Source organism: Ailuropoda melanoleuca, chromosome 4, assembly GCF_002007445.2.
Source record: "Ailuropoda melanoleuca isolate Jingjing chromosome 4, ASM200744v2, whole genome shotgun sequence".
Taxonomy (NCBI): domain Eukaryota; kingdom Metazoa; phylum Chordata; class Mammalia; order Carnivora; family Ursidae; genus Ailuropoda; species Ailuropoda melanoleuca.
In genome coordinates, this window is record NC_048221.1 from 7,062,939 (window position 1) to 7,084,643 (window position 21,705).

Consider the following 21,705-nt stretch of genomic DNA (forward strand, 5'->3'; position numbering starts at 1 on the left):
GATTTTTTTATTTATTTATTCGGCAGAGATAGAGACAGCCAGCGAGAGAGGGAACANGTACGTACGTTTAACTTTTTGTTTCATTTCCCGTTTGATTGTTATTGGAGAATTCTGAAAGATGAGGGACATGCTCTGCTTTAACTAACTGATATAAATTGGAGTATCCAGCCAATACAGTAGATGCCCAACAAATATACTTTCCTTCCGTTTCCCTATTTATGAAGGGCGAAGAGGTATACAAATATTAGCAACTTCTCATAATTCCTGTACTGTGAGAGTAAAATAATCTGCATGACAAATTTGGTGACGTGCTGCCATCTGCTGGGGACTACGGGTATTACATACACTCTTTCCAGCTGGGGCTCTTGAAACCAGCCGGAAAACCGTACTTCCCTATTGGCAAGTTCTGTGAAAATGAATAAAAGGAAACCTCATTTAGAAAGGAGTCGGGAGACCGGCAGGGAGAGCTTTCACGCGCAGCACTAGCTGTCCAGTGCAGACCCAACTGGAAGAGAGAGACCAAGTGGATACTAAGTTACTATCCCCACAGGAGGCAGAAGATTTCTTCTTCCCCCAGCAACAGCTCAGCCAATGAGAAGCCACTACACTTCAAACTCCCAGTTTATTCCAATGGACTTTCAGTTTATAATAGGCCCTCCGAACGCCCCCTTTCTCCTCTTTAAAAAAAAAAGCTACCCTCCTTTGTTGGTGGAAATTATCTATGGTTTTGCCATAGTTTGCTTGGGCCCGGGTTTGCAATTTTTTCTATTCCTAAATGACCCCATCTTTTATTGGAAAAATCACCACCAGTTTTGTTTTTAAGGTCAACCGTTCTCATTTTAGAAAGCGTTTTCCCTTCCCACCCCTTTGGTTATAACATCTGCCTCGTGTTTGAGGTAAGGAGGAACAACAGTTTGACAGTTGAGAAAACTAAGACCCAGAATCATGTACACACAGGATTTCCACTTCAGCCCCAGCAATCTGGTTGAAGGAATTTAGGGAATGACTATGAATTTCTGGGGGAACAATGCAAAGGCCCCAAAGTAGGAGAAGTTTGGCTTCTAAACAACAGCAGAAGTCCAGTGTCTAAAATGTCTGAAGTGAGTTCGGCAGGGTGGAGACTAGCTGGAAGTGAAGTCAGATAAGTAATGGAATCATATCATACGAGGCCACCTGGGCAACTGTAAGAATTGCAGGGTTTGGAACACCTGGGTGGCTCAGTTGGTTAAGCATCTGCCTTTGGTTCAGGTCATGAGCCCAGGGTGCTGGGATCGAACCCAACATTGGGCTCCCTGCTAAGCGGGGACTCTGCTTCTCCCTCTCCCTCTGCCCTTCCCACCTGCTTCCACTCCTTCTCGTGCACGCTCTCTGTCTCTCTCTCTCAAATAAGTAAAATCTTTTTTAAAATTGTGGGTTTTACCTTGAGTGCAATGGGGGAGGCCCTGAAGGGTTTTGAGCTATAGGAGTAACATTATCTGATGTATATTTTTATTTTATTTTATGTTAAAGTTCTCTTTGTCTGCTGTGTGACCCTAGGGAGGGAAAGAATCAGGCAGGACAATTAGAAAGTTAAGGCTATGATCCCAATGACAAATGGAGATAGCTGGACGAAGGTGGCTGGGAGGAACGGAAGGAGTGGGACCAGCTCTGATGCTAAAATTAAGGCAGAGCTGACGGCTATCTGCTGATGGATTTGTCTAGTTTTAAGGTAAGGTGTCAAAAATGACCCAAAGGATTTATGTTTATCATTGTCAAAAATAATTCTGGACATTGGTAGAGAAAGACTTCATTCAAAAAGATTATTTCAAGAGGGGAAAGGCCTTTTGAAATAAGAACACTCCAACCATAAGATCTATAAGTATCTTAAAGGTTAGTTAGAAAAAATCTCTTCTTTTATAGGGAGGAGTAAGTGAAGCCCAGGGAACATCTGTTTAAGGAGTTGCAGTGTAAGTGCCTGATATTAAGCTTTTGATAGAAGAGGCATCCGTTTTATGAACCTGAATAAAGGAGATCTCATTTAAAATGAAGTCAGGGGTGGGGCACCTAGGTGGCTCACTCGGTTAAACATCCAACTCTTGATTTCAGATCAGGTCTTGATCTCAGGGTCCTAAGTTCAAGCCCCATGTTGGGCTCCATGCTGGGTGTGGAGCCTACTTAATAAAATAGAATAATATAAAATGGAGTCAGAAGGCCAGAAGGGGTACCATACCACTTCTTGCAGCCCTTTTCAGAAGGAACAGATAGAGACATACATTGTATCCTCAACACGAAGAAGCCTGCGCATTTACTACCCCAGCGATTGGAGGAAAGATTTACTCCTAGCTCAGCAACAGCCCAGCCAATGAGAGACTTGCACACCTCAGCCAGTGAGAGACAGTCACAGCTCAGCCAATGGGAGACAGTCACAACTCAGCCAATGGGAGACAGTCACAGCTCAGCCAATGAGAAGCCACTATACTTCAAACTCCCAATTTACTCCAACGGACTTTTTTGCTTATAATAACCCTACCCAAATCCCCTCTTTCTTCTATAAAAGAGCATTCTTCTCATTTGTTCTCCAAACTTGCCTATGGTTTTGCCACAACCTGCATGTCCTGAATTGTAATTCTCTGCTATTCCTGAACAAACCCATTTTTTTTTCTGGTAAAATAACTTTTATTTTTAAGGTTAACAAAATTTGCCAATAAAGATTGAATCCACAAAACCCTAGGCTCTCCACCCCATCATGAACCACCAATAAAGACAGAATCCCAGGACTGTGCGATCTCTCTCGCACACGCTCTCTCTCTCTCTTTCCTGGCAGTCTTGGGTATGCCATGTACCTCCAGGACTTGTGAGTAATAAATCTTAGTTTTCAGAGTTATCTGATAGTCGCTGCTGAGGTGTGGCTTGCAATCATAATAAGAACCACAAGGGGGGTCCAGCCACAACATTGGCTCCCGTACCGGCAATGCCTGTGGGGGCTCACTGCCAATAGTAGGGGCCCAGATGAGTGCCCCAGGCATTCCTAGCCAATAGCAACTCTATTACAGGCCGAGACTGACACGAAACAGGTATGCATCTATTTTAATCCATTAGGGAGAAAACATCATTCCTCTGACTTTGCATGTCCAAGGAGGGCAAACGTCAGCTGAAGTGATCTCTGAACATACACACCCATACCCTTTATCTCACTAGCAGGTTTGGAAGAAAGAACCGAGCATCTTCAAGTCTCACCCTTTCTCTCGCCCTTCGGGAGTCTGTGGGACTCCAGTAAGGGCTAGTTTGATCAGGCTGGGGCCGTACAGTAAACATCCAGAGGAGCTTTGTGGCTGACCGACTGGATCACACCCAAGTACTTTTGGCAAATGGAGCAGTACAACATCATAAGGCCAACAGGGAATGCGTAGTGAAACCATCATGCTTCAATGCAGGTTTTATTACTCATGAAGCTGATGTTTCCATCTCTAACTCCCGTGATTGGTCTCAAATTCAGAAGGGAGATTAAGAGATGTCATTGATTAGGGCGTGTGGCTGGCTCAGTTGGAAGAGTATGCAGCTCTTGATCTTTGGCTCATGAATTTCAGTCCCATGTTGGGTCCAGAGATTACTTTAAAAAGTAAATAAACTTAAAAAAATAAAAAAAGTAATGTCTTTGATTTTCCTCCAAAGTCCCAATAGTATACAAAATTCTAGAAGATTATGCGTCTAACTTCTCACAATGATTTCCTCTGGGGCCTGGGATTAGAAAGAGGTTCACTTTCTATAATTTTTTAAATAAGATTTTATTTATTTAATAAATAAAAGAGACAGACAGAGCACAAGTGGGGGGAGGGGCAGAGGGAGAGGGAGAAGCAGACTCCCCGCTGAGCAAGGAGCCCTATGCAGGACTTCCTTGATTCCAGGACCCTGAGATCGTGACCTGAGCCGAAGGCAGCGGCAGCAGCTTAACCGACTGAGCCACCCAGGTGTCCCTCACTTTCTATAATGTTAAAATTCTTTACAAACGTTATTTTTTAATATCAGGAAAAATTATTTTAAGAAAAAACATGTTTAAACACAAATATCCATCAAAAGATGAATGGGTAACTAATTGTGCTATTTTAGCCATACAACGGAATACTACTCGGGAACAAAGTTTTGGCTCCTACAACAGCCTGGATGAATCTCAAAATCATTATGGTGAGTGAAAGAAAGACACCCCCAACACACACACACACACACACACACACACAGAGAGAGAGAGAGAGAGAGAGATACACGAAGTATAAAATATATGATTCTACTTACATAAAATTCTAGGAAAATAAAAATAATCTATAGTGACAGAAAGCAGATGAGCGTCTGCCTGGGAACAGGGATGGAGGGAGGGTTAAAAGGAGCCACAAGGAAACTTTAGGGAGTTATGGAAATATTTGTTATCTTGATGGTTTCACAAGTGTACACATGTGTCAGAACTCACCAAATTACGCACCTAAATACGCTCTGTTTATTTGTGTGAATTGTACCTTAATAGAGCTCATTGGGCTGCTGGAAGAAGTCCATACATGAGGACTGAGCATAGTACCTGACGCAAAAAAGATAATTAAAGTTCGCTATTGTGATTATCCTTTACTTTCAATGGAGGGTGTACTAGTCATGTTTTTTATTTTCTATATTTTGTGATGCTTTGACACCTTAGAGCCTTGTGAACCTGGGTAAGGACCACCCCCCTCTAACGGGTGACTTTGAGCACACTTTCATATGCAAACTAACCAATCCAACTACCTCCTTGATCTCAGTCTTACACAGCAAACCAATATTCCCTCTGCCCTAAATCACCCCAGGGCCAAGTAACAGACAACTAGGGACTTCTTCTAGAGCCTAGAGCCTAGAGCTCACCAAAATTACTCAAATTAGCCAATTCTGAACTTGCTCAGCTTGCCTCCCCTGCCTTGCCCATTTCTTCCTGCAAAAACCATAATAAAGGCTCATGCCCGTGCTTTCCCCCTACATCTGCCTCCTACAGCCCCTGGTTTTCCCCCATAGTGGCTCTGCATGGCATGGTGAGCCCCCTGTTCTTGGGAATTGTAAGTAATAAAGTTTTCTTTCAAAGACAGTTGTCGCCATGTCTATCACCACACGTGCTTAAAACAAATCTCAGGTGCATTTAATAACAAAGGGCATCCTCACGCTCCCAGGCAGCGGTCAGGGATGGAAGGAGCTCTGTCTTATGTCCCATAACCCTACCACCCCTCAGAGATAAGCTCAGGGAAGAGGTCACTAAAGTAGGTTGAGCCTGGAAGAAAGACACACCAACCAGGCGCATGCTGACACCAGCTCATGCCAGCTCAGGAGGGCCAATTGCTAAACTTGCAGGAATTTTGTGAGTCAGTTGTTAGACTGTCGGTAGCTTGAAACCAGCCATGATGGGATACTTACACCACAGACATGGGCAAACACTACAAATTAGGGCTCCCACGCCCCATCACTACTTGCTAGCGCTGGCCGTTAAACACTTCCATGTTTACCACTGCCTCCAATTTCATGCCTGCTGCTCCAAAGCAAGAAAAAGGGAAGGAAACCTTTTTCTTCCTCAAGCTGCCCCAGGTGGGGCATCAGCCGCCTACTCCAGGATCACCAGCAGAGCCCAGCATAAGACTGGGGTTGGCCACTCTATCATGCTCACCACAACAGACCTCATGTCTCCAGACACACTTTAAACAGATCTCTTTCCCCGGCCTGAGACTTCTCCAGTCCCAACACCCCAGCCTGATCAGTCTAGTCCCCCAGGTGCCCTGGACTGGAGCTGCCGGGTTGGATCACGGCATGGGACAAGCACACCCTAACCATGGCTACACTGGGGGAGTACTCGTATCATAGTGCTCATGTGGCCTGCTGGGGAATTTCTGCTCCACCTGCTAGTGGGAAAATATGGGAGAGACACCCAGGTCCTCTGGTAAGTGAGCTTGGAGCAAAGAACCAAGGGTCCCAGCTCAGCAGTTTTCTCTTCTGGCTCTGCCCACCCCAGAGCAGGCGGGCTGGGCTGGTGGGCAGGTGGGGAACCTGTGGAGTCACACACACCCTCCTCCCCAGCTCAGATCAGTCGCAAGGGCGGGCGCTCCTGATCACTATCTGCCGGCCACCTGCTTCTTTCAAGTGGCTCAGACTCAGCAGGCAGGGAAAGTCGAGACGTACTGAACTCCCAAAACTTGTGCCACCTGTGAGGACCCTCCAACCTCACCCCATCAACTGTCTGACTTCACTTTCTATTGCTCACCTCTTGTTCCCTCAGACACAGGGTTCTTCCTGATCCTCAAAAATGTCAAGGTCATCCCCATCTCAGTGTCTTGGTCTTTTCTCTTTCCCCAGCACATCCCAGAGTGGGTTCCTCATCACCTCTCAGGTCTCCAAACTTGAGCGGCTCATCCCGCCCACTCCACCAGACATGGGTACCTCCATCACAAAAACCTGGACTATTGTCTCTAAAACTATTCCATCAATGCGTTCACCTGTTGATGGCCCTGCCTTCTACTCAGGGTTTGCTTTGTTCACTGCTGCGGCCCCAGGACTTTAGAACACAGCCTGTGATAGAGCGGGCACTCAAGAAATGTTTATTGAATACGAAACCAAATGCTTTTTTGAAAAAAAAAATTATTTTCTTTAATAGCAAAATAATACATATTGTGGAAAAATTGGAAAATACAGAATACCAAGTATAGAAAATACAACTTAGAACCTTCATTAACACTTTTGATCATCAAAGCCTAAGTCTTACTTGGCTTTCTCACCATGTCCCTCGTGTGCAAGTAGGTCTATCAATGGTGTGTCTGTGTGTGAGTGCACATGCATAGACAGTCTTTCCAGGCCTCCTAAGGGGCCTTGGCCTCTCAGGTCCCCCTAACTCCTAACCCCACCCTTCTGCATCCATCCTGTTCCTGAGAACAACCCTTCATCAAGGAATTTTCGGCCCAGGGCTGGTAAAGAGTTAAGGCTTTTCAACGTAACCATGAGGTAGCTATGATCTTCCCCATTTCCAGATGTGGGGACAGGCCCTCCAGGAGGCTGGTTGATGTCATGGAGGCCAAAGAATTGGCAAACAGGGATTCCAATTGTCTGGAGGCCCCAAGGCCTCAGTTCTCTCTACCTGTGACTTTCAGACCCTGTCAGCCCAACTACAGGCCCTCTGCAAGTGCCATTCACAGGGTGTGGGGCTCCCCAATGAAAGCTAAGATGGATGGGTGGTGGTCACATCCACCAGTCCATGGACTCTTTAGGGCAGGCCCTGACGATGACCATACAGTGGGGCAGCCCCCTACACAGGATCCTCTCAGCCTCCTGACCCTCCCACCCTAGTCCCTGTAGCTCAAGGACCCTGAGCTTGGGCATGGCAAGGCAGGAGGAGAGGATTTCAGCCGGGGAAGGCATTTCTGGGGTGATGAGAGGACCTAGCAAGCACAGACTCTCCAGGGCAGGCATGCCCTCCAAGACCGACAGGCCAGGGGCAGAGAGGCCCCTCACGGTCAGCCGGATCTTCCGCACATCTCGGAGGCGGCGGCTGATGGCCAGGAGGGTGCTGTCGGCCGAGAGGGTGCAGCCTAGCACCTCCAGCCTCTGCAGGTAGCTTAGCTCCTGGAGGCCCGCATCCAGCCCTGTCTCTGTCACGCGGTAGGTGCCACCGAGCACCAATGACCGCAGGGCGCGAAAGCGTGTCAGGCCCTGCAGATGCTCGTCTCGGAAGGCAGGGACACGGTCCAGCACAATGCACTCCAGCAAGGGCAGCACGGTGGGGTCCTGCTCCTTGAGGAGCCAGGCCATGGAGATCTCACAGCTGTGCAGCTCCAGGGTCCTCAGGGTGCAGGGCAGGCTGGTGATGGGCACCATGCTCAGGTCGGCCACGTGCAGGCAGAGGCGCTTCAGGTTGGGGCACTTCTGGCCCAGGGCCCTCATCAAGGCGGGGGACAACTGGGGGGCCTGGGAGCCTGAGAACAGGTAGCCACCCATCCGCAGGGAATGGAGCCGGGATGCCATGTACCGGCGAAGGAGGTGCCACATGACTTTAGGCCGCATCTGTAAGAGCCAGAGATGGGGGTGACAGGGTGAGAGATATGGAGAATATTCCAAGGCCCCTGCCTGCCTGGAGACAAAAGAGCCCCAGCGGGGCTCCAGTGCTCCCCTGGGCTTCTGCCCTTCCCCTGCCAGGCTCATCTGACCCTGCACCTCCCCAGAAGCAACAACACAATATAACCCATTCATTCTGATTTCTGGTTTGAGCAAAAGCCATGAGGGAAAAGAGAAGACCAGAATAGATCTGTCTTCAGCACAAGAGCGGATTCTCGTAATCTGGAGTAAGTAAGAAAGCAAAGCGACTCACCAGCATATTTTATCCCTTTCTTAATGACCACTGCCAGTCGAAATAAGCAACACAAAACCAAGCTGAAAAAGGCTAGAACTGCCTAGAGTAAGTTACACCTATGTTAAAAAACCATCATCATCATCACCATCATCACAACCTGGTAATGGCGAAAGCTGCGAATATTAACCCTGGAAAGTTAATTACTAGAAAACAAACAAAATGTAACTGGAAGCACTGTACATTTTAACATAGGCACATTTTACCTTTAAAAGAAAAAAAGAAACTGCAGAGTGTAAAATTGGTGCATAGCATAAAACCTGGGAGGTTGCTAGAAATTCAGAATCTGGGGCCCCATCCATTTAAATGAATCAGAATCAGCATTTTAACAAGATCCTTGGGTGATTCATATACACAGGTAAGTTTGAGACACTCCTTTATAATACTGTTTCTAATAGTAAAAAGCTGGAAATAACTAAATGTCTGTCAACAGAAAAATAGATAAATTGTGGTATATTTATTTAACAAGTTAAAAGAAACAGGGGCGCCTGGGTGGCGCAGTCGTTAAGCGTCTGCCTTTGGCTCAGGGCGTGATCCCAGCGTTCTGGGATTGAGCCCCACATCATGCTCCTCCGCTAGGAGCCTGCTTCTTCCTCTCCCACTCCCCCTGCCTGTGTTCCCTCTCTCGCTGGCTGTCTCTGTCAAATAAATAAATAAAATCTTAAAAAAAAAAAAAAACCAAGTTAAAAGAAACAAACTAGAATTACGTTTCAATTAAAATAAATATCAAAAGCAATGTTGCGTGAATAAAGCTAGTTGTGGGTATATATACAATAAATAGCATTTAATTACCTAAATAGAATACCATTATTTAAATTTGAGAAACACATTAACAAAACTTTATATTGCTTCTTGGTACTCATACAGGAAATAAAAAAGTGATCGGAAGACTACAAATCCATTTTATAATAGTGGTTACCTCTGAGGGCGGTTTCAAAAAAAGGAACGAATATATCTATAAATATTGTGTGCATACATGTATACATAAACCTTTGCATGTCTGTTTCACATAATCTGCAGCAAAAATGACCAAAGGTCAAAATGGGGTAAATCTAGGTGATGAGTACATAGTTGTTTCAGATATTACCCTCTACACATTTCTATAGATATTTGCAATAGTTCATACTAAAACAACAAAAATAAATACGATGCAAATGGGAAAAAGTGGGAAAGGTTCTGTTGCACTACTCAGGAAATAAATTCTGGAAATTAAGTTGAATCTGAAAAATGATTTCGCCAGGAAAACTCATTAATAGATAATATAAGCAACTCAGGTAAGTGACAGTGCGGGGAAGCGCCCGGAACTGCCAAGCTCGAAATCCAGGGAGCGAGGGGGTGGGGCTCGCGGCCCAGACACCCGACCGCGGCCCAGGCCCGCCCCGTCGGCCCCGCGTACCGTGTACAGCGTCAGGTCGACATGTCGCCAGAGCCACCGGTCGTCCACCAGCCTCTTCCATCGGTGACAAACCCTGGGGGAGGGGACCCGCCGTTAGAACAACCCCGGCCCCGCGGGGACCGGATCCGCACCTCAGGGTGAGTCCCACCCCGACCCGACCTTTCCACCCCCCCCGCGGGGCGGGGCCGCACCTGGAGATGCGGATCCGGTCCCGGACCGGGAGGTAGGAGAAGATCTCCAACAGGACTGAGTCCGGCAGGTCTGCCAAAGTCGCCATGATCCGACCGACACGCACTTCCGCTTGCGGCTGAGGGGATTCGGGATCTCGCTCCGGGGGCGCCAGCGGGTGGCGGGAAGGTGCCGTCAGGGCGGTGGCAGCCACCTCCGACGGCGGGAGGACAGTTTCAGCTTTCCTCTTGCGGTGACATGGTTGGGTCCCGGCAACACGCCCGCCGGCGCAGAGGATGGAGCGCGGAGGATGGGACTGGGGACCAAGCCCAAGCACGGAAGGCGTGGCTGAGGCTCTGACGCGACCCGGAGGCGGGGTTAGGGGGCGCAGACGAGGCTGGGGGCGGGGCTGGGGCTCGGACCAAGCCCGGAAGGCGCGGCTGGGGCGGTGACGAGGGGCCCCGGGGCGGTGACGGGAGACCCGGGGACGTGTTTGGATCGACGACGAGGCCGGGGAGCGGGACTAAGGGTTGGGACGAGGCTGAGGGTGGGGCTAAGGGCCGGGACAGGGCTCGTGGGGCGGGGTTAAGGGCTGGCCTGTGCTGGGGGCGGGGCCAAGGGCGGGGCGGAGGCTCGTGGGGCGGGGCCAAGGGCGGTGACGAGCAGCCCGGGGGCGGGCCTGGGGGGGGTGACAGGCCCTGAGAGCGCCAAGCGTTGGGAGGGCGGGGCTGCAGACCCCCGACCCAGCCCGGAAGGCTCCCTAAGAGCAGCGCTGCCTGGGGTCAAGCAGCGGTTGTCCTGAGAGAGCGAGGCCCTAACTTTCTTACTAACGCTTTTTGATGCCTATGAACAAGAATAAATTTGTAGAACCAAAATAGCTTAACAAAGGGCGTGTTCAATTTTTCGTTTTGGTAGAGCCAAATTGTTCTCCTTAGAGGCTGAGGTGACACTCCCACCAGATATATATCGCCCATTTGCTTTTAAAGGCTTTTATTTTTAAGTAATCTCTACGCCCAAATTGGGTCTTGAACTTACAACTTGGAGATCAAGAGTCGCATACTCTACCCACTGAGCCAGTCAGGCGCCCCATATCATCTTTTTTTTTTAAGATTTTATTTTCAAGTAATCTCTATGCCCAACACAGGGCTGGAACTCACAACCCCAAGATCAAGGGTCGCATGCTGCACAGACTGAGCCAGCAAGGCACCCCATCACTCATTTTTAAATTAGCAATTCATTAAAAAATTATCAATAAAAACAGTGAAATTTATTCAACATTCCTGTATTGATGAGTATTCAAGTCGTTCCCAGATTTGTTACCCAAACAATATTTGAGCTAAGCATTTATATATATACATATATAAGCATTTATATATATTTTATAGGTATCTCTCTCACATGTTTTTTCTATTGGATAAATAGAAATATATGTATATAGATGTATCTATCTATATATATCTTGCATTTTTTTCTTTTTTAAAAAACTTTATTTATTTGTCAGAGGAGAGAGAGAGCACAAGCAGGGGAGGTGCCAGGCAGAGGGAGAAGCAGGCTTCCCGCTGAGCAAGGAGCTCCATGCATGACTTGATCCCAGGATCCTGGGATCATGACCTGAGTCGAAGGCAGACGCTTAACCAACTAAGCCACCCAGGTGTCCCTCTTACATGTTTTTTCTATCGGATAAATAAACCAGGAACCGGTCTGATGGGTCAAAGGACATGTGAAGTTTAATTTCGAGGTTTTGCTAAATCACACCCCCAAGAGCGTATATCGGCAGTAAATGTTTTCAGTACACACACACACACACACACACACACACACACACAGAGGTAGGAATTGGAGATGTTGAAAACTGTCTTAAAAAGAAATGCAAAACTCATTAAGATGTATACATTAAATGTGCGCGATTTTTGTGTATCAACTATACCTCAATAAAGCTAAAAAAAATACATCTGTATGCTTGTTCTTATCCATAAACAAAAAGGAAACACCAGGGCTTTCATCTATCAGATTAAAAAAGATGAAGAGGGGCGCCTGGGTGGCAGAGCGGTTAAGCGTCTGCCTTCGGCTCAGGGCGTGATCCCGGTGTTATGGGATTGAGCCCCACATCAGGCTCCTCTGCTGTGAGCCTGCTTCTTCCTCTCCCACTCCCCCTGCTTGTGTTCCCTCTCTCGCTGGCTGTCTCTATCTCTGTCGAATAAGGTGTCATATCTCCTGAGGCCCCTCCCTCTCTCACCTAAATCTGGGGTAGAAGGAGTCCATGCAGCAGTGGCAGCCTACTCCTGGGACTTCCCATTGCCCACTACCCACCTCAGGATGGTTTAGCCCACCTGGGGTTGGCAGCCCCCTAGTGGATCCCCACCACCTCTCATTGAAGCCCAAACCCCCAACAATCCCAGACTTACTCTCATCCTCTTTCAGCCCCACCCCCTACTCCTTTCCGATCCCCACTCCCCAGCCTGTAACTCTAAATCATTGAGAAATTAGAACTTCTTGTTTTAAAAAAGTAACATTTACTCCCCCCCCATTACAAGAGTAATATATGTTCATTGTGGATAATCTGGGAAAACACCAAAAAGTGCCAGAGGAACAGGAGAATCAGCAATTCCACCATCTAGTGGTAACCACCACCACCATCTTGTGTGACACTGTAATTCTGTGAATGCAATGATGTGCTCCTTCCAAACTTCCTTGGGCACATCAGTCCCCTCAGCTCACCTTTGACCTTCCAACCTCCCCTCTTGCCCCATCTGTTCTTGTGTAAATTCTTAAGGAACCATCAGAAGCTGGTCCGAGACCAATCCTTGCTATAATCATAGGGTGGGAATCCCATTTCCATAGATGAGGAAAATAACAATCAGAGAGGGTAACTGTCTTGTTTGAGATCATACAGTTTAATATGAAGGGGTGAGGGTGGGTTTTTCACTCATCTGTGCAAATTCAAAGACTGTGTCTCCAACCTAAGTAAGTTTTCTATTCAGATTCCCTGCTCTCTCAAGCACACTCAGAACTCTCAGGGGAATGACAGGTCAAAGTTCTGAGCAGGAAGGTCCCTGAGCCCAGTGTTTGTGGTAGGCCCTCTTGGGCCAGCTCCCTTAAGTCAGATCAGCCCCCAAAGGGTCACAGAGCATCTGCCCTTTCCACAGGATGGCCCCTCATGTCTTCCACCAAATCTCACAACCCAGTTTGAGAAGGTGGATTGGGCAAATCAGAAGTGGTGGCTCATTTTCAGAGCGAATCCCTTTAGGCTCACCAAACCGGGAAAATCCTGTCTGTTGAGAGAGAACAGCTGACTGGTTCCACTGGCAGCTGTTTGGTTGAACTTAGAGAGGGGTGCCTCCTGTCCCACCAGCTCTGGAGAACTAGACTAGTCGAGGGGCTGCTTTGGGACTGAAAGGCAAGGTTGAGATCTGGTACAAGGTGCTCCCTGCCGGGCAGCGGCGATCTTCCTTGAAGACGCAAACCTGGGTGATTTTGCACTGGTGCCGTTTCCAGTTTACTTGCCTGTGATGCTGGCTGGCGTGCAACTATTCTAATAAGTACGGGGATCCAGGACGAGATCAGCCGGCTCCCCTGCTTATTGACTGTAGTCTGCGCCCAGGTGTCCCGGGGGGTCAGGAGCGATAGGCAAAGCGGAAGGGTGAGCAAAACGCTTCCAAGGCCCGGCCCTGAATGAAGGTAGGGGGCCAGACGAGATGACTGCACGACTCGACCCAGGCTCCCCACAGCCCTGTGGCTAAGAGGCTCAACTAAGAGGCTTCGTCGAGCTCAGAAACAGGAAGTCACTACCCACCACGGGACGTCCCCAGGCTCCCCTGATGTTTCTACCAAACCCCACACAAGACATCTCCCCACATCTAAGGGACCTCAACCAACAGCTTCCAACGGAATGAGCGCCGGCCCCTCACCTCTGACTTTCCTTTCACGCCCCTTCCCCGGCCACGCACAGACCGGGATCCCAACTTGGCCCCACGCACCGATGGGCGGGAATCCCCTGCCCAAATTCGGTACCCCGAAGCCACGCCTGGAATCCGCAAGCCCATCCTGGTCTTGGTCCGGAAAGAAGTCGGAGGGGCGTGGAGCCGGGAGCCGGGAGCCGGGAGCCGGGAGCCGGGAGCCGGGAGCCGGGAGCCGGGACTTCCGGTTGTTCACTTCCGCTTCCGGCTTTTCGAGTCCACTCTGACCCAGGTTCCGCCTCGAGCGAGGAGGTTGTGGCGTCGCCTGGTTCCAGGCGTTTCGAGGTGAGGGGCCGGGTAGAGAGGTCTGGAGTCGGGGAAAAGTGATGGGACCCGGCCATCAAGGGTGTGCGCGCCTGCGAGAGTTGAGGCGGGGCCTTCAGGCGACGTGAGGGGGGAGGCGCGGCTGCCTGGGGTCCGCGGTCCTGGGAGTTGCGGCCCGGAAGGATGCGGATCTGGGAGGTTGAGGGGTAAACATAAGACTCAAACGCGGGGTCTTGGATCCTGGGAGACCCCTGAAGTCCTGACTGTGCTGCCTTCCACCCCACGCCGTGTGTAGCTCCAGACAGGATGATCGAGGTTGTTTGCAATGACCGTCTAGGTAAGAAGGTCCGCGTTAAGTGCAAGTATCCACCAGCGGCCGAGAGGCAGTGGTTCCTGGGGGTGCTTGGCATGAGCCAGGCAACCCAGTCTGTGTTGTAGGGTGACTTTCGTTAAAGCCGGGAGAGGGGGCAGTTGGGGTCCTGGCAGAGTGCATTCAGCCTTGGAATGTCCTCTTCCACGTTCTACCTCTCCCTTCCATTTTCCTTAACTCGCCTGCGCCCAGCACTGATGACACCATCGGGGACCTTAAGAAGCTGATCGCAGCCCAAACTGGCACCCGTTGGAACAAGATCGTCCTGAAGAAGTGGTGAGTGCAGTGTAGAGCTGGGGGCTGGACAGGACTATGTCAGGTTTGGGTTCGGGAGCCCTGCAGGCTTAGGCAGAGCTTCCTCAGCTTGCCTCCAGGATGAAAAGCCGCCTTAGACTTCTTTTTAAAAGGTTTCTATCCCACAGGTACACGATTTTTAAGGACCATGTGACTCTGGGGGACTGTATCCTTTGTGTGACGTCTTGAGGAAGGGTTTACATACCAGACTTGGTTCTCTTTGTTCAGTGCTGGGAGTCTGTATGAGATTTGGCACGTAAGTGTTTAACTTAGTATGCAGCACATGGTAAGCATTTAGAAAATGGGAGCCATGTAATTGTTTTGTTGGGGGATGAGGGTGGTTGGTGAAATACTTTGACTTGGCTTAGAAGACGCTTTAAGGTCAAAATATATATTACTGAATTTTACCTGAGTGTGGACAGGAGGTCAGGGTGGAGTGAGACTCAGGCAAGTCTGTTGTGCAAAGGGAGCATGACCTTTTTTTTGGGGGGGGGGGATTCTTTCCAAATCAAAATGACCCAGTTCCAAATGGCTTCCTTGGCCCTGGGTGGAGCCCTCAGGCCACCCTGACCTACCTGTGCAAGATGAGAGGGGTGGAGATGGAGGCCACAGTGAGAATTTCTTAACATCTTTACTTCAGATGAAATCCATGATGGGATGAACCTGGAGCTTTATTACCAGTAGAGCAGAATTCCTTCCCCCTGTCGTGCCCTACCTTGTCCTCCCCTCCTCTCCCACCCTCACCCCCACACTGGTATGGATGCTTGTTTTTAAAAACTCATGTTAATAAAATCTTAGAAGTTGCTTCATTGTCATCTTTGAGTGAGGCCTTATCTAATTGGGGAGGGTTGACATCTGGTTGTCACTATACTCTCAGTACCTAGCTGCTCAGTAAGAGCTCAGGATCAACTGGATTGATGAGGAAAGAGTAAGCCAGCAGCCTGGGAGCCTGAATGGAAGCCCGCCCACAGCTCTGGGATTTGCCATGGGTCTGTGAAGGTCAAGCGATCATGGAATTATTGTCATCCTAGTAGACCAAGGGGTGCCTGGGTAAGGACAGTAGATACAGTAGTTAGGAATACAGGTTCTGGATTCAGACTGACTGTGGTTGGAGTCCCAGTTCTGCCACTGATAGTGATTCTCAGCAGGGTAATTAACTTCTCTGCGCCTTCGTTTCCTTATCCAAACTGGAACTGATAGTGTTTACTTCATTGCCATGTTGTGAAATGTAGATGAGCCAAAGCATGGTTAAGCATCCACAGTTCCTGGACTTTTGAAGTCTTAGTGGACAGAGTGAGACAGTGTGGCATAGGCTGAACTTTGGTCATTAGTGGTAGGATTTGGGGAAGCCAGCCTCTTTGATCCTCGGTTTCCTACTGTAAAAAGGAGCACTGTGATGGCACCACATCTCAATGAGATAATGCAGTTAAAACAGCAGGGTGTCCGGCACAAAGTGTTTTAAGCTTTCACCAGCCTTCACCCAGGTAGGAGTAGACAGGACACCAAACACCCCAACTGTGTTCCCGTGGCCACAGATCCCGTGGCCACAGATCCCAGGCCACAGATCCCAGGGTTGATATTGGCCTTTCCCCAGGGCTGCATTCTGGAGCCTTTCTGAGGAGCTTCACCCAGAAACTTGCCCCATCCCTTTTCCCTTCTATTGTATTGACCTGGCTGATTTCCTGCAGTACATTAACATGTTCAAGTCTAGCCTACTGCTCCTTCCTTTGCCCCTAAGCTCCACCCAGTCTTCTGCCTTCATTTCACTACCAAGCTTCTTGGGAAGTGGACTTGCCAGTTGCCTAGGGTGCTGCTGGCCTATAGTTCATGGAGGTTGATCTTTCCTTGGTCTCCATTAGACGCCTCCCTACCTGTCCTCTTGGCTTCCCTTCTGTCCTTAGGACTCAGCTCCCTCCTAATGTCAGAAATGTCTGTTTCCTGGGGCGCCTGGGTGGCGCAGTCGTTAAGCGTCTCCCTTCGGCTCAGGGCATGATCCCGGCATTCTGGGATCGAGCCCCACATTAGGTTTCTCTGCTAGGAGCCTGCTTCTTCCTCTCCCACTCCCCCTGCTTGTGTTCCCTCTCTCACGGGCTGTCTCTCTCTGTCAAATAAATAAATAAAATCTTTAAAAAAAAAAAAAAAAGAAATGTCTGTTTCTGATACCTTGCTCTTCCTCCTCTTAGAGCTGTCTCCCCCCATGTTTGTCTATTTAAAAATAAACCCAACAAGATTTTTTTTTTAATACACCACAACCTTGACAAGGTGGTTACTTGTTAATTTCAAATCAGCATAGAAAAGTACAGGCCGAAAGTAAAACTCTTGTCCCATTCTCTCTTGTGAAGTCAGGTCTTTTCCAATACATTTATAGAAACTTCATTTTTATTTTTAAAAAATGACCATGCTACTATCTGCTTGTAAAACAATCCAAATGTTTTGTTAAAAAATAAGTTTCTTACTGACAGCACCCCTTCCACCAGTGGGAATTTTTAACATATTTGAATAAATCCAGAAATTTTCTAAAATACAACCTATAATTTTTATACAATTGGGATAATTATGCATTCTGTAATATATACTATTCGGTGCTTTTTTGTTTTAAGTAGGGTCCGTGCCCAGTGTGGGACTCGAACTCATGACCTCAAGATCAAACCACATTCTCCACCAACCAAGCCAGCCAGGCACCCCAGTAGCTTGCTTTTTTATGCTTTATTTTTCCCCTTTCCATATAAATTATCTCATTCCTTTTCATTAGTTTATTGATACTTGCTTGTTTTGCTTTTTTTTACATAAAAAGGAAGCATGGAGGGATTTTTATGATGATGGAACTCCCGTGTGTAGAACTGTGGTGGTAGATGAAGGACTTTGCGTGTGTCAACCAGGATGTAGGAAGAAAGATGGAAGGCAGGCTGTCAAATGAATCTGCCTGTATTACAAGTGAATCACATGACCACACCAAAAAGGGGTTGAGAAGAAAGGAGCTAACCTAAGTAACTTTGGAAAAAGTATTTTAGCTACTGTAAGGCTAAAAAAAGATTTATACACAAACCCTGTACTCTAGTTAAATGTATTCCTCACAGCATTATGATTGAGCGATTCTGGAACTACTTTTGTACATATGTAATCGTACACACACACAGTTGAACGAATGGGTAGAAATGTTGTAGATAGTAAGAGCCAGATTTCTCACTGCTAGAGGAAGAAGTTACAAATAAAACAATGTGGGATGAAATGAGGTAGCTAGAATAAACCCTGTGAGACTGGATTAGAACTGGAGGCATCAGTATGGACTCATGTTTTTAGTTTAATATGTATACAGACATGCAGAAATGCAGATATGTATGTTTATATTTCCTTCTTTATCCACTTGGACCAGAAGCAGTGACAGCTCAGTAGCAATGGGCATACCCAGCACCTAGATCTTGGTTTCTAAATACCATTCCCCAGTGAAAGGAACCAAGCCTTATAGAAATGATTAGTTCCAGGGGTGCCTGGGTGGCACAGTCGTTAAGCGTCTGCCTTCGGCTCAGGGCGTGATCCCGGCATTCTGGGATCGAGCCCCACATCAGGCTCCTCTGCTGGGAGCCTGCTTCTTCCTCTCCCACTCCCCCTGCTTGTGTTCCCTCTCTCGCTGGCTGTCTCTCTCTGTCAAGTAAATAAATAAAATCTTTAAAAAAAAAATGATTAGTTCCAGAACTAGGACAGAGGATATACAAGCTGAGCCTGGAATATCTTGTGGTGCCACGAAGTAGGAACTGCTCAAAGAGAAAGGATGAGAGCATGTAGAAAGGGCACAGAAGGGGTGCCTGGGTGGCTCAGTCATTAAGCGTCTGCCTTTGGCTCAGGTCATGATCCCAGGTCCTAGGATTGAGCCCCGCATCAGGCTTCCTGCTCAGCGGGAAGCCTGCTTCTCCCTCTCCCACTTCCCCTGCTGGTGTTCCCTCTCTCACTGTCTCTTTCCGTGTAATTAATTAATTAATTAATTTTTTTTTTTTAAAAAGGGCACAGAAGCCAACCTGTGAAAGGGCTCCCAGTGGTCAAATTTGGAACAACCCAAACCACCAAATAATAGTATTGGACTCTAATCAGAAAGTAAAATAAATATCTTTGAGCCCATGCTCATATCAATAAATAATTGGATATATAAATAAATGGGGGAGAAGGGACAATTCTTTATTACAGAAGGATTGCAGTTAAATGTAGAAGGAAAGAGGGAAATAAGAAATCACTGCATCACCGTAGTAATAATTGCTGTAGACAAAGAAATACTGATGGATGCTAAAATTGGTGGGCAAAGTTTAAGCAGAAGTAAGATATTTGCACAGTCTCAAAGTATCTCCCAAAAAGAGAAAAATAGTAACTTTATAAAGAGGAAGAGGAAAATCGTAAGTTTGTTACAAAGAGAAAAATAGTAAGTTTAGATACTGACTTAACCAGGTGATCAGAGTTAATAACATCACGAGTGTGGGAGACAGACTCTAAGCTGGTCTCTAATGATCCTCTTGTCCTGGAATTCATATCCTTGTGTAATCCCTTCCTCTTCAGCATAGACCAGACCTAGCTTCTAACAAATAGAACATGACAAAAGTGATGGGATATCACTTCTGAGATTAAGTTGTGAAGAGACTGTGCCTTCTGTCTTGCTTGCTGTCTTGCTTTCTCACTTGCTCATTGATGAAAGCCAGCTGCCTCATGGAGAGGCCGCTAGCCAAAGCTAGTGAGGAACTCTGTTCCTCAGTCCCTGATCCCCTTAGCGACTAAATCCTGCAAGCAACCACATGAAGGAGCTCGGCAGTAGATCTTGCTCCAGTTAAGCCTTCAGGTGAGATCATCGCCATTCCCGCTGACACCAGCTAAACTGTTTCTGGATTCCTGACCCGTAGAAACTGAAATAGTAAATGCTAATCCACTAAATTTGTGAGGTAATTTGCTATGCAGTAAAAGATGCCTTCATACAAGTAAAACATTGCCACATCATTGATCACCTGGTATGATGCACTGAGAAGGGCACATTGTCTCTGTGATATCCTTCCCAATAACACGTAACCTCAATCAAATCATGAGAATATCAGACAAACCCTATCATGACAAAAACATCAGAATGAGGGACATTCTCCTTTCTGAAAGTATCAAAGGTCATGAAAGACAAGAAAAGACCTAAAAGATGTCATGTACTGGAGGAAACTAAGAATGACAATGTGTGTCCTGGAACATGAAAAGAATGTTAGTGGGAAAATGGGAAATTCTTTTCCAAAGTCTAAAGTCTAATTAATAATATTGTACTAATGTTGACTTCCAATAGTATTTACAAATGTTTGATAATTATTCTATGGCAGGGTTTCTCGGCTTTAGCGCCGTTGACATGGGGGCTGGATAATTCTTTGTTGCGATTGCTGCACATTGTAGGATGTTCAACAACATCGCTGGCCTGTACCCAGTAAATGCCAGTAGCATCTCCCTCCCCACCATTTGTGACGCCCAAAAATGTCTTAAGGCATTGCCAAATGTCTCCAGGGGAACAAAAATGACCCCTGGTAATTTCTGTTCTATTACTTTTTTTTTTTTTTGAGGTTTTATTTATTTATTTGACAGAGACAGTGAGAGGGAACACAAGCAAGGGGAGTGTAGGAGGGAAAAGCAGGCTTCCTGCCAAGCAGGGAGCCCAATGCGGGGCTCGATCCCAGGATGCTGGGATCATGACCCGAGCGGAAGGCAGACGCTTAACAGCTGAGCCACCCAGGCGCCCCTCTCTTCTATTTTTTTTTTAAAGATTTTATTTATTTATTTATTTGACAGAGATAGAGACAGCCAGCGAGAGAGGGAACACAAGCAGGGGGAGTGGGAGAGGAAGAAGCAGGCTCATAGCGGAGGAGCCTGATGTGGGGCTCGATCCCAGAATGCCGGGATCATGCCCTGAGCCAAAGGGAGATGCTTAACGACTGCGCCCCCCAGGCGCCCCCCCTTCTATTATTTAAGACTTTATTTTTAAGCAATCTCTACACAGGATATGGGGTACGAACTCACAACCCCAAGATTAAGAGTCACATGCTCCACCAACTGAGCCAGCCATGAGCCCCACCTCCATTCTGTTATTATGTAAGATGTCAATATAAGGGATGGCTAGGTAAAGGGTATATGAAAAATCTACACTATTTTTGCAACTCTGTGCTAAGTTGAAAATCATCTTTTAAAAAAAAATTGTGGGGCACCTGGCTGGCTCAGTCAGTTAAACATCCCTTCAGCTCAGGTCATGATCCCAGAGTCCTGGGATGGAGTCCCACATCTGGCTCCCTGCTCAGCAGGGAGTCTGCTTCTCACTCTCACTCTCCCTCTGCCCCTTCCTCCTGCTCGTGCGTGCTCTCTCTCTCTCTCTTTCTCTGTCTCAAATAAATAAAATCTTTTAAAAAAAAGATTATGGTTATGATTATTATTGTATGTGCTAAAAAAAAATCAAAATGTTATATTGAAACTTATGTTCCTCAACTTCTCCTTCACCTGAATTACCAGTGGTAGTTATTAATGTATTCGAATGAATCCAGAAATTTTGTTATATAGTTTTTACACAGTTGAGATAACCACACATATTTTACTACTCATGCTGTTCAGCGGCTTCCTTTTTGTGCTTTTTTAATGCTTTGACATCTTTCTGTAAGTGATCTAATTCTTTTCAATTGATTTTTGTTGATTTTCTGTTTTGTTTTGCTGTGCTTCCATGTATACTATAGTTGCTATGTTGTACTGACACTAGCTTTTCTTTTCATCCATGAAACACATATTCTTGCTATGGGCCAGACACTTCTGAGAGCATTCTACAGATTAACTAATTTAATCTTTGGATCAAAGGTATGTATGAGATATATATCATTTTTTTTTAAAGAACCCTATACCT

General features: G+C 47.1%; 2 protein-coding genes and 1 long non-coding RNA gene across 4 annotated transcripts; 1 reads left to right on the forward strand and 2 right to left on the reverse strand.

Moving 5' to 3' along the window:
• Positions 1-6,560: 6,560 nt before the first annotated feature.
• Positions 6,561-10,303, reverse strand: FBXL12 (F-box and leucine rich repeat protein 12). 2 transcript variants are annotated; one of them, XM_002921386.4, is made up of 3 exons: positions 9,959-10,302; positions 9,768-9,840; positions 6,564-8,028 (listed from the first exon to the last, which is right to left on the reverse strand). In XM_002921386.4, the coding sequence occupies exons 1-3, from the start codon at positions 10,042-10,044 to the stop codon at positions 7,207-7,209; spliced, it is 981 nt and encodes a 326-aa protein (XP_002921432.1). In that variant the 5' UTR covers positions 10,045-10,302; the 3' UTR covers positions 6,564-7,206. The 2 variants fall into 2 exon arrangements, with proteins under 2 accessions (XP_019657496.1, XP_002921432.1); XM_019801937.2 differs by lacking the exon at positions 9,768-9,840 and having other exon boundaries at positions 6,561-8,028; positions 9,959-10,303.
• Positions 10,304-12,428: 2,125 nt separating this feature from the next.
• LOC117801844 lies at positions 12,429-13,981 on the reverse strand. Its single transcript, XR_004624593.1, has 2 exons — positions 13,844-13,981; positions 12,429-13,603 (listed from the first exon to the last, which is right to left on the reverse strand). It is a non-coding gene; the product is annotated as an uncharacterized LOC117801844 (long non-coding RNA).
• A 55-nt stretch (positions 13,982-14,036) lies between these two features.
• UBL5 (ubiquitin like 5) lies at positions 14,037-15,623 on the forward strand. Its single transcript, XM_002921385.4, has 5 exons — positions 14,037-14,176; positions 14,451-14,517; positions 14,718-14,801; positions 14,948-14,985; positions 15,460-15,623. Exons 2-5 carry the CDS (start codon positions 14,462-14,464, stop codon positions 15,501-15,503), a joined length of 222 nt encoding a protein of 73 aa, XP_002921431.1. The 5' UTR covers positions 14,037-14,176; positions 14,451-14,461; the 3' UTR covers positions 15,504-15,623.
• The last annotated feature ends 6,082 nt before the right edge of the window (positions 15,624-21,705 follow it).